At 40.2% G+C, this 15,228-nt stretch overlaps 1 protein-coding gene across 2 annotated transcripts; it reads left to right on the forward strand.

The window, feature by feature from the left end:
* The first annotated feature begins 4,251 nt into the window (after positions 1–4,251).
* On the forward strand, positions 4,252–9,357 carry ttc14 (tetratricopeptide repeat domain 14). 2 transcript variants are annotated; one of them, XM_021599146.3, is made up of 13 exons: positions 4,252–4,560; positions 4,766–4,951; positions 5,088–5,212; positions 5,291–5,490; positions 5,585–5,669; positions 5,785–5,914; positions 6,009–6,164; positions 6,280–6,351; positions 6,489–6,608; positions 6,798–6,920; positions 7,026–7,143; positions 7,677–7,810; positions 7,971–9,357. In XM_021599146.3, the coding sequence occupies exons 2-13, from the start codon at positions 4,818–4,820 to the stop codon at positions 8,854–8,856; spliced, it is 2,283 nt and encodes a 760-aa protein (XP_021454821.2). In that variant the 5' UTR covers positions 4,252–4,560; positions 4,766–4,817; the 3' UTR covers positions 8,857–9,357. The 2 variants fall into 2 exon arrangements, with proteins under 2 accessions (XP_021454821.2, XP_021454822.2); XM_021599147.3 differs by having other exon boundaries at positions 7,677–7,783.
* The last annotated feature ends 5,871 nt before the right edge of the window (positions 9,358–15,228 follow it).

A 15,228-nucleotide genomic window follows, 5' to 3' on the forward strand; every position in this document is an offset into this window, starting at 1 on the left:
CATCCTTCTGACACATTTGGCATATCAAGAAGCCGATTAAACAGCATGATGATTTCTATTTGTATTTATTAGGGATCCCCATTAGCTGCTGCATGCTCTTCCTGGGATCCAAACACATTAAGGCACTTACATCACACATAAAACAAAAGATAAAACAGTACATCATATAATATTTTTACATCACTACATATCTACAATACAAAATGTTTAATAATTGACATGCATATCATTAATGTTAGCTCCCCATGTACATTGGGCAGCTCGCGTCTGGGTTTCCCTTTGTAGTCTGTAATAGTTTTCAAGCCCTGCCACATCCGACGAGCGTCAGAGCCAGTGTAGTAGGATTCAATCTTAATCCTGTACTGACGCTTTGCTTGTTTGATGGTTTGTCTGAGGGCATAGCTGGATTTCTTATAAGCGTCCAGATTAGTCTCCCACTCCTTGAAAGCGGCAGCTCTAGCCCGATGCGGATGTTGCCTGTAATCCATGGCTTCTGGTTGGGATATGTACGTACAGTCACTATAGGGACAACGTTATCAATGCACTTATTGATGAAGCCGATGACTGAGGTAGTGTATTCCTTAATGCCATTGGATGAATCCCGGAACATATTCCAGTCTGTGCTAGCAAAACAGTCCTGTAGTGTAGCATCTGCATCATCTGACCACTTCCATATTGAGCGAGTCACGGATACTTCCTGCTTTAGTTTTTGCTTGTAAGCAGGAATCAGAAGGAAGTAATTATGGTCAGATTTGCCAAATGGAGGGCAGGGGAGAGCTTTGTATTAATCTCTGTGTGTGGAGTAAAGGTGATCTAGGATCCCCCTGGTTGCACATGTGACATGCTGGTAAGAATTTGGTAAAATTTAAGTTTGCCTGCATTAATGTCCCCGGGCCACTAGGAGCGCTGCTTCTGGGTGAGCATTTTCTTCTTTGCTCATGGCCTTATAGAGTTGGTTGAGAGCAGTCTTAGTGCCAGCTTTGTTTTGTGGTGGTAAATAGACGGATACGAATAATACAGATGAGAACTCTCTTGGTAGATAATGTGGTCTACAGCTTATCATAAGGTACTCTACCTCAGGCAAGCAATACCTCGAGACTTGTTTAATATTAGACATCGCGCACCAGCTGTTATTGACAAAAAGACACACACCCCCACCCCTCGTCTTACCAGAGGTAGCGTCTCTGTTCTGCCGGTGCATGGAAAATCCCACTAGCTCTATATTGTCCGTATCTTCGTTCAGTCACGCCTCGGTGAAACATAAGATGTTACAGTTTTTAATGTCCCGTTGTTAGGATAATCTTAATTGTAGGTCATCAATTTTATTTTCCAATGATTGCACATTAGCGAGAAGAATGGAAAGCAGTGGGAGTTTACTCGTTCGCCTCTGGATTCTCACAAGGATGTCCGATCTGCGTCCTCTTTTCCTGCGTCTTTTCTTGACGCAAAAGGCGTGGATCTGGGCCTGTTCCAGTGAAAGCAGGATATCCTTCTCGTTGGACTCGTTAAAGGAAAAAGTTTCTTCCAGTCCGCGGTGAGAAAATCGCTTTTCTGATGTCCAGAAGTTATTTTTGGTCATAAGAGATGGCAACATTATGTACACACAACCCCAGACCACGTGTAACCACGCCAGCACATGACCTCCACATCTGACTTCTCACCTGCAGGATCGTCTGAGACCAGCCACTCAGACAGCTGATGAAACTGTGGGTTTGCATAACCAAAGACTTTCTGCAAAAACTGTCAGAAACAGCCCCAGGGAAGCTCATCTGCGTGCTCGTCGTCCTCACCAGTGTCTTGACTCGACTGCAGTTTGGCATAGCTAGCAACTTCTTTGGGCAAATGGTCACCTTTGATGGCCACTGGCACATTGGAGAAGTGTGCTCTTCACAGATTCAGTTTCAACTGTACCAGGCCGATGGCAGGCAACGTGTATGGCGTTGTGTTTGCGAGCGATTTGCTGATGTCAACATTGTGAACAGAGTGCCCCATGGTGGAGGTGGAGTTATTATATGGGCAGGCATAAGCTACAGACAACAAACACAATTGCATTTTATTGATGGCAATTTCAATGCAGAGAGATATCGTGATGTGATCCTGAGGCCCATTGTCGTGCCATTCATCGGCTGCCATCACCTCATGTTTCAGCCCGATAATGCACAGCCCCATGTCGCAAGGATCTGATCCACGCCCCTACCCTTTTTTAAAGGTATCTGTGACCAACAGATGCATATTTGTATTGCCAGTCGTGAAATCCATAGATAAAGGCTTTATAATGAATTTACTTAAATCGACTGATTTCCTTAAATGAACTGTAGTTCAGTAAAATCTTTTAAATTGTTGCATGTTCAGTTTATATAATATGATTACCTACCTTGATACGGAGCAGTGTGTATTAGAACTGGATATGTTGGAGCAGTGGTTGTTGAGGCTGGAGTTTTTTTGTTGTTGGGGATTTGGGTTGGCGATGATGATGCTATGGTTTGGATTAATGTTGCTGTGGTTGATGATGACAAGTGATTTGGAGATGGTGTTTCCATTGTTACCGATGATGTTTCCGTGGTTGCTGATGATGTTGCCATAAATAATGATGACTTTGCCATTGTTACTGATGTTGTTAGCATAGTTGGTGATGATGATAACGTGGTGGAGTGTTGCTGCGGTAGTTGACAATGTTACCATAGTTACCGATGATGTTTCCGTAGTTGGTGAGGATGTTGCCGTGATGGGCAATGACGTTTCTGTGGTTGTTGATGTTGGCATGGTTACTGATGATGTTGCCATGGTTACGATGGTGTTTCCATAGTTGGTGATGATGTTGCCATGGTGGGTGATGATATTGCTGTGGTTGGTGATGCTGTTGCCACGGTTGCATATGATGTAGCCATGGTTGCCGATTAAGTTGCAATGATTACTAATGATGTTTCAGTAGTTGGTGATGATGTTTCTGTGGTTGGTGATCTTGTTACCACGATTGGAGACAATGTCGCCATAGTTACCAATGGGATTTCTGTAGCTGGTGATGATGTTTCCGTGATGGCAATTGATGTCTCTGTGGTTGCAGATGATGTTGCCATGGTTACCAATGACTGCAATGGTTACGAAATATGTTGTTGTAGTTGGTGAAGGGTCTGAATACTTATGTAAATGTAATATCAGTTTATTTTTATTTTATAAATTAGCAAAAAAAATTAAAACCTGTTTTTGCTTTGTCATTATGGAGTATTGTGTGTAGATTGATGAGGAAAAAGTACATGTAATACATTTTATAAGAAGGCAAAATGTGCAAAAAGTCAAGGGGTCTGAATAGTTTCCGAAGGCACAGTATAATGTAGGCCTAATTATGGCCATCAATAATAAACTCCATTAAACAAACATTCATAGCATACAGTACAGAGTACCACAGTATGAGTCATAATACCCTTAAAACCTATCGGTCAAACAGGGAAATGGTTCCAATAATTTTTCTACCATTCATTTTTCCCTATTTCCCTATTTTAGAAACACTTAAAATAAGGTCTGTGTTTCGTGTAGGCTTACCCTGGCGTGACATTTTATTAACTCTGTAAATTTCTCTAAGACAAGTTTACTTTTATAAATATATTCGCCTGTATTTACCCCCCCCCCCCCCAAAAAAAATAAAACATAAATAAATAATAATAATAATAATAATGAAAAGCTAATTAGCTGCTAATGTAGCTATCATAAAGAACAACAAATGTCACGATTATCTGGACGAGACTGCCGAATCGAGGCAAAGGTAAGAATCTCTGGATTAACTATCTAATGTTAGCTAAATATAGTAATTTATAAATTGGCTAAATTTCTTTACATTGAAAATTCTGTGAACTGTCTTGTGCAAGTTTTAAATTGACACAATAACTGTTAGCAAAGGTGTCAGCTAGAGATGGCGTGCAGGGATGTGTAATTTTCCATGATGTCAATTTTGGTGCTGATTAGTATTTTCGAATAGAGCCCAATATATTGATGAGTCACCTTGTCCGAGGGAGATTTACATGGTTAATAAAATGTCACGCCAGGGTAAGCCCTTTTTTCTAAGCATTTCTAAATTCTAAAAAACGATTGGAACCATTTCCCTGATTTTACAAGTGGGTTTTATGGGTATTCTGACACTTCCACTGTGGGGCTCTATACCCTCAGTTTAGGCTAACCACTGTAGAAATTATTCGATACCTGTTGTGTTACATACAGGAAAACCCAACCAAAACTATTTATAGAACATTTTGCTATGTATTAAAGAGGCTCTCAGCAAGACGATGCAACTGTCTCCGGAATGTTTTGTTTGACTGGAAGGACAGGAGAAATCCAGAACTATCAACAACATTGTGTTTACAAAATATGTCTATGGCAACTCTATTAACTCAAAAAGGTTCCTAGTAGGGTTTTGTTCCTCTTGGGACCAAATAAGTGTAACACATAAGATTGAAGTTCCGGACGCTCGAGAGTTAGAACGCTCCCACAGATTCTTCTGTCAGATAGCTAGCTGCTAGCTATGTCAATAATTCGCGTAAATGTTTTGTACACATCTGCAACTGCTCGGTAAGTTGCTTTTTGTCCGCAGTACAGGGCAGCAGCAACAACTAACGTTAGCTAGCTAGCGCCAGAGCCATATATTTACAGCTGGCTAGCCAGCTAGCTATGTTGCTCTCGTGACGTGAGTTGGGCTGGTTGGCCGCGCTGCATTAAAATATATTTGTTAGCTACTAGTTAGCTATTATGCTAACATATTATTCTTCTGTTACAGGATGATGTGCATACTAGCTAACCAGGCTGAATTCTGATGCCAATAACTGAAAATGGATAGAGATTTACTGAGGCAGACTTTGTCTCACCATGGACAAAGCCTGTTTACCCATCTCAAATGTGAACAAAGTGAAAATCCAGATTTCAAGGCTATTGAACCTGACTTGTCCAAAGCCAGCTATCAAAGGTAATTTAAATGGACAACACAGACAATATTGAATGCACATTTATTTGAATCCAAATGTAGGCTAATTGAGCTCCAACACTGTCAACTGCAAATTTCCAGACAGGTGTACTGATAATGTTAATACTATCATCTACAGGAAATATGGAGGGGAGGACAATGCCTTAGTGGAGCAGTTCATTGCTAGAAAAGCTGACATCCTGTTTGCGCCATCATGGAAGTCTAGTGCACTTCTGGAGGATGTGTTAGAGGAGGAAGGAGAAGGTAACGGTTACTGTGAAATTTAGAGGTAAACCAACATGTTGTCTTGAGTGTGGACTAACGACTGTATCCTTTTCCTAGAGCCCTACGCCATCATGCCCCCTCTGGAGCAGTTCATGGAGGTGTCGTTTGAGGAACGGAGAAATCTCTTGTACAGGGACATTGAGCGAGGGGACATTGTGATAGGCAGGATCAACTCCATCAGGGACTTTGGCTTCTTTGTAACTTTGATCTGCATGGGAGGTGGACTAGAGCGAGACATAGAGGATCTGGAGCTCACGGTAGGGTTTGTGGCTTCGGCCTGGTGTCGGTGTGCCCTGTTGAAGAAATAAGAGTAAGTGGTAGCCTCTTTCTCTGCTTTATTTCTCTCCTCAGGCCCTGTGTCCCCTTAGAGATGTACCTTCCAATGGCAATCATGATGATCCGCTATCATACTATCAGCTTAATGATTTGATAAGAGGTAAATGCACAGTGCACACTAGCTAACTTTGTGTTGTACATGTAAACAACTTATCACAACTGCATTGTGAACATAAGTCAACAAACTGAACTATGTACCATGTGCTGTTCTCTAGCTGGAGTGAAGGACATTGACCGATACCATGAGAAGATAACCATTTCACTTCAGCCCTCCTCCCTCGGCCCAAATCTGATGAACCTAAAGCTTGGAGTTTTTAGTAGAGATGATATGCCACTTCAATACAGGTAAGACAGATGTATTCTAATTGGCAGAAAAATAGTTATGCTAGAACTTAGGCTACATCTTTGCTCATTGTATTCTTTTCATTGTTTTACCCAGTCGCAGTGTGAGGGTTGCAAACGACAACACTGAAACCTATGAGAGGGTTTTAGAGGGTTCTCTTGGGTACTCCAATCCATCTAATGTGGAATATCTCCTGGGGAAGATTGGGGTCAGTGACACACAGCCTCCCTCACTCATGAGAGGGCTACAGAGGTGAGAAGACAAACTTGTTGTTTTGCTATTCTTCAGAAGACACGCTTTCCATAAATTGATATCTGTAGCTCCCTTTTATCAGCACTTGACTGTATTTTGGGACTCTCCTTTACAGCAAACATTTCCTTGAGGAGGACTTTGCCACAACTATCCGAAAGAAGCAGTCTGCATCCTGGGCTCTTAAATGGTATGCCTGACATTGACATTTTTTGGGCATTTTGACATTTGCAGCAGCATGTCACTAAATCTCTGCTAGCCGACTGTTTACAGAATGAATGAACTGGTCCTGATCTTTCTTTCTTTGTCAATATGTCTGCGCTACAGTGTAAGGGTTGGTGTGGACCACTTCAAATCTGGCCGCCATGTCGAAGCAATGAATGAATATAACAAGGCCTTAGAGATCGACACTAACAATGTGGAAGCCCTTGTGGCACGTGGTGCACTGTGAGTAGCCATCTTATTTTATTGATAATGTGGTCGATCATTAACAATCTAATAGTCAGCACTCCTAGCCTACACTCTGATAGTTATTTCTGTTGACCACAGGTTTTTGAAACGTGATATTGTTTAATTGTCGTATAAAATGTAGTTGTGGTCCTACAGCTAATATAAACTTGCCATTTGATTTCCCAGGTATGCTAACAAAGGGAGTTTGCTGAAGGCAATAACTGACTTTGAGCTGGCATTGGAAAGCTGCCCAACCCACAGAAATGCAAAGAAATACCTATGCCAGACCCTGGTCGAGCGAGGTGGCCAGTAAGTAGGAATGTTTATCCACTTCCTTTATTATCTTGTGTGCACTGAAGTGATTTACAAGTGACAAACCTTCCACTGAAAAAAACTGTTTTTTCATTCTGTTAGACTGGAGGAGGAAGAAAAGCTAGTCACAGCTGAAGGTCTCTATAGAAAAGCCCTGGCCTTAGACGACTCCTTCCAAGACGCCAAGGAAGCATTAAAAAAAATAGAGCTGCTTATCCAGGTGAGCTGGAACATTCCATGGCAATGCCAACTATTCCTCATATGACTGATCATTGAACATTGTGAACTATGAACATTTTGGGGGGAAAGGGCCAGTGAGAAGTTCTCTGTCGTTAGCGTGCTTGGAGTAACACACAGGGAACCTTGTAATACTGATTAAGTGTTTTGTTGTGTGCTTGTCTGATCTGGGATCCTGCCCTTTGACTCTACCCGACTGCCTTGATTGTCGCTTGTCTATTGGGGGAACAAACAACCTTACAACTGGAATGGAAATGGTTGGTACGCTGGACCTGGTCTCAATGCGGTAAATGTAAACCCTTTTTGTCCACCTGGAAAAATTAACATTTGTTCTCTGCTTGTGATTTCTGGATCATGCTATGGTAAACATGTCTGTGTATATGCCATTTTCCCCATTGTCCTTATCCATTCAAATTAATTAATGGAATGTTTTTCACATTGCTGGTTTCCTCCCTTTATAATTTTTCATCTCTTGAAAACGGGTAAAATTTTACTGTGAAAATGACTGCTTTAAAGAAATCGCTCAAACTGAGAGAAGAGGCAGCTGCAAAGGAAGCGGAAAAAGCTAAGAATGTGGAGACAAGTGCAGAAAAATTGCGTAAGATCTTAAAAGAAGAAAAAAGGTACATCCATACCAATCCGTCAGAAAGGTAACCTGGTAAACTGTCAGCTCATCGGTTGTCTTGTAAAAACCAAATACGTACACGTAATTTAATTTGGCGAAATATTATCTTTCATAATTTAAGTTCATCACAAATATAACCTATTTCATATGTAGCTACATAGTTTGTCTGCTATAACTCCCTCTAGAATGAAAAGGAAACAAAGGAGATCCTCCTCTTCATCATCGTCTTCCTCCTCTTCTTCTGACCGATCCTCCTCGGGTCGCAGGAAGTCAAAGAAAAAGAAGCGCAAACACAGACGGTCATCTCGAGGGAAGAAACACCAGCAGGTTTCATCCAGGGACAACAGGAGTGTGGCTGATGACGAGGAGGAGTGGTACCCTGCCCCGCCCAACACCTCCGCCTCCTTCCTGGATCAGAAATCTAGCGTGGTTAGGCCGTTTGAGGGGCCAGAGAGTACTGAAGAAGGCAGTCAGCCCCCCAGCAAGGGCAGGAGCCACTCGTACCGCTCTTTATCATCAGTGTCTGACGCTCCGGACAACAGCAGGTTTGAAGATGACCCTTTTGACGCCTCTCCTCAGCGAGCTGAGGGCAGCAAGGGAAAAGGTGTCCGTGGTGACAAGACCAGTGATGGAGACGTGAAGGAGAGGGAAGGCTCCAGGGGCCAGAGGAAGAGCCAGGGCCAGGAGGATCAAAGTGGCCCACAAGACGTTCCCAGCTCATTGGAGAAAGTCAAACACAGAAGAATGTCCTCCTCATCTGCCGGCTCAGAGCATTCACGCAAATCTGACCAGTACACCAACGACCTCCCATCACAGTCCCACATATCCACTTACAGGCGATCAGATAGTGGGAAGTATGGTAGCACAGAGCGAGGCGATAAGAAAGAGCAGGAGAGGGGCACTCGAAGGTCTGATGGAGGAGATTACAGGTCTTCCACTGACGCCACTCGGAATGGTAAGGGATCATCCGCAGGAGGAAGTCAGAAAAAAGAGCTGCCAACTAATCTCCTAGATCTCTTCAGCCAGATAGCCCAGTTTGAGAAGGAGAAATGTGTCAAGCCGAAAAAGTGAATTCAGCTTTTCCGAGATGCTTTTACCTTATGTCATAAAAACGATAAACTAATGCTATTCTAATGTTGGACAAAGTTGTAGTGACCAAGCTGTCATAATTTAGAATTTAGTGTTGGTGATATCAAACATTTTCCTCAAATGTTTATTGTTATTTCTGTGATCAATACACTGCCTTAATATTATGAGATTACATTTTCTGTGAAAGGATGTTTTTTTATGTGCCAGAAAGCAAATGAAAGACCAGTTAAGATGTCTTCTTTTGGCTTGCAGCTGGAAAAATGTATTTCCTTTGATTGAATAATTGTGTATTTTCCTCTTAGTACAATGAACTCTGTATTACCAAGTACCATCAGGAAACTCACAAATCAGATCTATTGAGATAGAAATGTGCCATTCTTTTCTATTTGCTGGTAGTAGATTGGAAGATGTCATTTAATGACTGATGACACATTTCCATGTGTGAATCTTTTTCAATAAATGGCCTACGAGCTTTGCCCAAAATGTCCAAGCTTGATTTGTTGTTTGGTTGAAGCATCAACGTGGTTATTTTGTTAGACCGCTGCGCCTCTCGGGAGCCCTAAGGCACTGCATCTCAGTGCAAGAGACTTCACTACAGTCCCTGGTTCAAATCCAGGCTATATCACATCCGGCGTGATTGGGAGTCCCATAGAGAGGTGCACAATTGGTCCACGTTTGGCTGGGGAAGGCAGTCATTGCAAGTAAGAATTTGTTCTTAACTGACTTGCCTAGTTTAAATAAAGGTTCAAAAATAAATTGTCCAACTTAGTATCAGAAGTTTTCCAAAATACTGTTGTGTTAGCCTTGTCTGGATCTCTTAACAATTCTGGTCTCTCACTTCAGTGTTCAGACATTTATTTTATGTCCAATGGCTGCTTGGTGAGCTATTTTATGTCAAATTGCATGATTTAATAACTAGACACAGCATACTTGCAAAGTGCACAACTTTAATGCAAACAGCCAAAGTGGCTTATTTACAGCTTTAATTTAAAAGTCTTACTCCATCATACTGCACATCAGTTAAATATGTTTTTAGTTCATCTTGTTACAAGGGATTACTCACTAATTCACAGGCACAGCTATTTAGTCTGTCAAATGTGTCACTCTTAAATGCCCTAATATGTTTTAATAAACGGGTCCCTTTAACACTAATCATGTTATCCACTGTTTACTCTGAGGTATGTGTATTTTTTTTAAATGGTTTATCTATGCTGGGTGGACTAATCTTTTATTCCAATAGAGTGCACTCCTTTGATCAGAATAACATATTACATGTATGAAGGGTCCTGCAGTTCCCCACACCTATTTTCATATTTTTACCTGATGATTGTATGAAATACAGATGTAATATATCCTGGTGCCGAGCTCAACTGAAAACATGCATTTTTGAGACTTTCCACTGGAGGGCACTACAACACTAGTTCTGCATACAGGTTTTTTTTAAGTACTGTATGGCCAATTATAATGATGGTAAATAAATATATATATATATATATATATATATATATATATATATATATATATATATGGGCATTTTTCCTCCACAGTTAAATTACATCACGCTTAACTTCACATTCACTCTAATAGTAAATATGGATTGAAAATTATTATTTTATGAGTAGTGTCTTCTAGTTATGACAAAAATGTACATATCTCCATATCAATCAATCAGAGAATGCAATAAATGTTTTAACTTCATTAATTCACCTTTCTTTGAAAACACTGGGTTTCATGGGCTACATTTACACAGGCAGCCCAGTTCAGGTATTTTGCCCAATTAGGGGCAAAAGACCAAGAAGTGGAAAGAAAAGAAGACTGGAATTGGGTTGTCTGTGTAAACGCAGCCTTCGAGGTCTAATAAGTTATAGTCAACAATAACCTTGTATGTACACTTCAAAAGCACATCCTCCCTACCTTGTCTTATAATAATAATGTTGCCTATTTAACAAAGAGAGAGGGGGTAGAAATCATATTGTACCAATCATCGGGCTATGTTCAAATTAAAATGAAATTTCACCTAGTGCTCCAAGGCAAAAGCATGTCTCTAGGGGCACTTTAGATGCTGGAGATTTGCATGCATGGCAGGGAACTCTGCCTGGTTCATCTCCCTCAAACTCACAAAGGCCTTTTCATTGCATCACGTCAGCGTGAACACATTCACTGGCTCTCTGGTAATGTAGGGCCACAGTCCATGGTGGTAATGTATTGCCCCCACCACTCTCCAAACGTGTACTGATCTGCACAGCCGGGGAGCAACGGTCTTGCATCAACTGACAACAACTAGCAAAGGTTTTTGTTCCTTCCAGGTCATTTGATTTACTAAACATTTTTCTCTGTTTCCCTTGGGAATTAACAGGTTAAGCCTTATTGTCTGAAGGACCTTAAGGCCTTGGATGAGTCTCAGTGATGGCACTAGCCTCTGGAGGCTCTGGCGACCCTGGCTTAAGGGCAGGCCTGACTGCGTTTGATGAAACTGCAGATTTTTGCATTTGAGAATCATTCATTCCCTTTCTTTGACTCATAGATGGAAGAACCAGTGTTCCTTTTCAAAAAGGGGATGCTATTTCTATGAAGTCATTCTTTCATGGGGCAATCAGACAGTTGAGCATGCAGAGATGAGACGTTTTAAATTAGTCCGAGAAAAATGTCTTCCATTTAAGAAAAAAAGTATTACATCGAATTCTTAGAGCATGACAATATGGTGGTTTGAAAATGAAAAGTAAATGGAAGTGGTGCCCTTAAGTTCTTGGATAATTAGAAATGTAAAACTTTTTTCATCCCCAGCATATCAACCTCGGGCAGGTGTTCAATCAAACCCGCATTGCAACAGGCCTACCACTGCATAGGTCTTTAACTATGTATCCAAAGGAAATGTACTGCTTGTACCACCCAAGGCTAACTTGAGTTGATTTGTATTTCTAATAGAAAAATATTTAAATGGAATTCTTGTAAAAGCACTCTGAACCTGCCCTCATTCCAACACGTATTATTTCCCTGACAAGTTGTTTTCCTCACAGCACAGCTACAAGCATTCCAGGTTTCCTTTTAGATTGGTATCTTTCAACCATTGAGGTTTTGCTATTGTCTCCTGCAAAAGCAGGGGACAGGTTGTATAGCAAAAGGAAATATGAATCCAGCGACAAATACATTCTGATACACACATAGAAGAAGTCTGCAAATTCCTTTATGTGTGTGAACTTAAAACGATTTAGGTTAATTTAGTGAAAACAGGGTCACAGCTCCTACAACAGCATAGAAATACAGAGATGAGGGGAGCATTTTCAGGAGAGCAGAATTTCAGAGAGAAATGCTGACTGTGTTAGCTACGGCCTGGCCTTGGCTAAATCCAGTGGAGATAGGAAGACTTTCTAATTTGCTTTCCCCCTATTTTAATAATAGCTGTGTGCATAAGTAATTTATGAAAGGCCAACCAGACACTGGGCAACGGAAAATTAAACTCATTTTATCTGAAAGCAGGTGGATTTCTATTTATCATTAACATGCATAGAATTTGCACAATGTTATTTCTGCTACTGATGGAACGTAACCAAATAATGTATGAGGGGTTTTTGCTTATGCTCGAGTGAAATTCATAGATAAAGTACTAGCCTTTTGCAATTTTCTGCGAGCGGAAACTAATTCTGGGAAGCTTCTTATTACAGCAGAGATTCATTTGGTTTGCATTAAAGGCAGACATAAGTGACATTAGGATTTCTCACAGATTTCATGAGATGCGTTGCTTTCTGTTAAATCATTAGGCCTGCCCCTTCCCCTACTTAAGAAGCCCTTTTCTCACATATACATAACACAATTAATATTCTTGTCGAATGGTATAGCTTGAATATTTCTGTTACCCTGATGTGGACCATATTAAAAGATAAAACTGAGGAAAAACCGACCCAAGTAATAAGTCATGTTACATATATTTCATTTGAACACATTTCAGTGGTTGGATAAATGATAACTGTACTAAGTTGTTTTGATTTATGTACTATAAACACAATTGATGCTTCACAATACCAGAGTAATATTACTGTTGTTCCTACTTAAACTCTTATTATGACTGCTTGCACTGAAAATGTTGCTCTATACTCATTATAAAGCAAAGTGCAACCATAACTCAGTCACTGTACCATCCAACCACTTCTGGGTTTTCGCTACACTGGTGAAGTGACAGAAGATCATATGACGTGATCTCCTATTCACACCAGTCATTATTCTGATAGTAAACCATGATGCATACTGTACCTAACCCATAAAGATGCTCACATGCATTGTTTGGTAATGTGTTTGACAGTCTGATCCTTGATACAGTACTTAAGATACCATTGTTGTGTAAGTATGTTTTTTTCTGTCTGGGCACCTCCAGTATAGATTCTGGGGTTCAAAGAGATGTTTGTCCCAGCAAATGGAATGCTAATCCCAATATGATACTTATGTGTCAACAAAGGAATCCTAAAAAGCTGGTAACCCTTTCAAAGAATAGCTTGGTCTTTTATGATAGTATAATGTATTAATTTCTTCCTGTCCAAAGTTGCCTTGGGAGATGTACTGTAAGTTAAATATATTTCTAAACTTGAATACTTTCCCGGTATGCAGCCATACAGTAGTAGTAGTAGTTAACACTGCTCAAATGATACCTCCAATGTAAAATGCTAACATAAAGGTATAAAAGAGGAACTTGCTCAGTTGTTACAGTTGATTCATTAATTTCACCATTCACTATGTGAAGAAAATATTATTAGAACATTTATGGGGAGATTTTTGATCCAAACCATTTTGTGTCAATGTTTCACTTGTGATTGTGAAACACTTTTGTTAAATTGAAGAAAAAGCATTAATATAGAATGTATTTTGAACCCCGGTCCTAAGTAGATTCTAAACATTTATTATGACATGTTATCATAATATTCTGTGCAACATATTGCAAACTTCTGGTGGCCAGTTTTAAACATGTTGTTGAAGATCATAGTTAATTCTGCTGATTTATGGTAATGCAGCAGCCATATCACCCACTGCATCAGAAATACTAACAAGCTTAGTATAAGCTTTGGCTGAAATGTTATGAGGTTTGAATTTCTGGAACGGCTACGGACTGTGTAGAAAAATCTCACTTCAGCAGAAATAGAACGATTCCTGTGCTTAAAAATTAGTGCTACTGCATATATTTTTTGCAAGGAAAGGAGGTCTGGTCTTGTGAAAACGCATTGCATGTAAAAATTTGGGAGAGCGAGCATTTTTCTGAGGAGTAATCAGTTGAGAACTTACTAAATGTGCAATATTAGGTTTATAGTATACTATAAGTAAAAGTTAAAGCTGAGATCAATATTGACTCATTTCTGATTGCAAGATATGAAACTTTACAAATGTATACATGTGAAGTTGATGTATACATTGAATTTTCAGTCTCACTACAAATCAGGCGTATCTGACATATAAGCATGTTATGCTTACAAGCCTCATTTATCAATGGTGCATTACAGGCAGGGGATATGCGCTTCTCTTGAACATAATACATCCGGTTTGTGTCTCTGGGTTGCTCTGGGGTCTTACATTAATCTGACCATCCTTTCCCCCAGTGGCATATTCTTCATTTAGAAGAGCAGGCCAAGGTGCAACATGTAAGACCACAGTGAGAGAAGGTCTGACTTAGACATACAGTAAAGGTATAGCACCTTCATTATAGTACAGCCACAGTACTGTCTTTGGTACAGCCTTTATTTGATAAAAGTGTCATTTTTAATAGGAGAGACAGAGTGTAAGTAGTGGAAAACAAACTGATAACCCAGCTCCAAAGTCAGCTGACTACAAACCAGTGCTGCCACTACAATCTCTTCTCTCAATAATAAATCGGCAGGTTTTTATAAAATAACAACAAAAACCCAGCAGCTGTAACCATTCTGTCTTGGGTTCCCTTTTCACCCATTTCACCCATCAAACCACTTCCGCCCCTCGCCTTGAAGAAGAATTTGGTCCCTCACAGATTCGGAACTTGTTTCAGGTAACACGACAAATCGATTTATGTAAACTCTGTCAGTCAGTGTTATCAAAATTATACATTTGGAGCTGTTAGCATGGCCTACAAAAGAAGAGAACAAAGTTGAGGACATTCTCATCTCATTACAGGAGCAGAAATAGTGGAATTAGCCTGAATCTAATTACAGGCCACACTATCTAATGTAAAAACATGCCTGTTTTTTTTTTTCATTTTCATTCATTTAGACTAGTAATTAGTTTTGGCCCCAAAAATGCCACCCTTTAATCATTAAAAGGCAGATGTGATTTGCAGTCCAATATAATCTTGCTTTAATGAAGAACTAATGGATGCATTGCAAATTACTTTTTTGCTGTTGA

Source organism: Oncorhynchus mykiss, chromosome 4 (assembly GCF_057628025.1).
Source record: "Oncorhynchus mykiss isolate SJ-2025 chromosome 4, ASM5762802v1, whole genome shotgun sequence".
NCBI lineage: Eukaryota > Metazoa > Chordata > Actinopteri > Salmoniformes > Salmonidae > Oncorhynchus > Oncorhynchus mykiss.

Excerpts from the sequence above, each read along its gene's own strand:
- ttc14 (XM_021599146.3), top strand. The coding sequence starts at position 4,818 with ATGGATAGAGATTTACTGAGGCAGACTTTGTCTCACCATGGACAAAGC. Across the intron at positions 5,670-5,784 it reads GCTTAATGATTTGATAAGAG|CTGGAGTGAAGGACATTGAC; the intron begins GTAAATGCACAG and ends GCTGTTCTCTAG. Across the intron at positions 7,811-7,970 it reads CATACCAATCCGTCAGAAAG|AATGAAAAGGAAACAAAGGA; the intron begins GTAACCTGGTAA and ends AACTCCCTCTAG.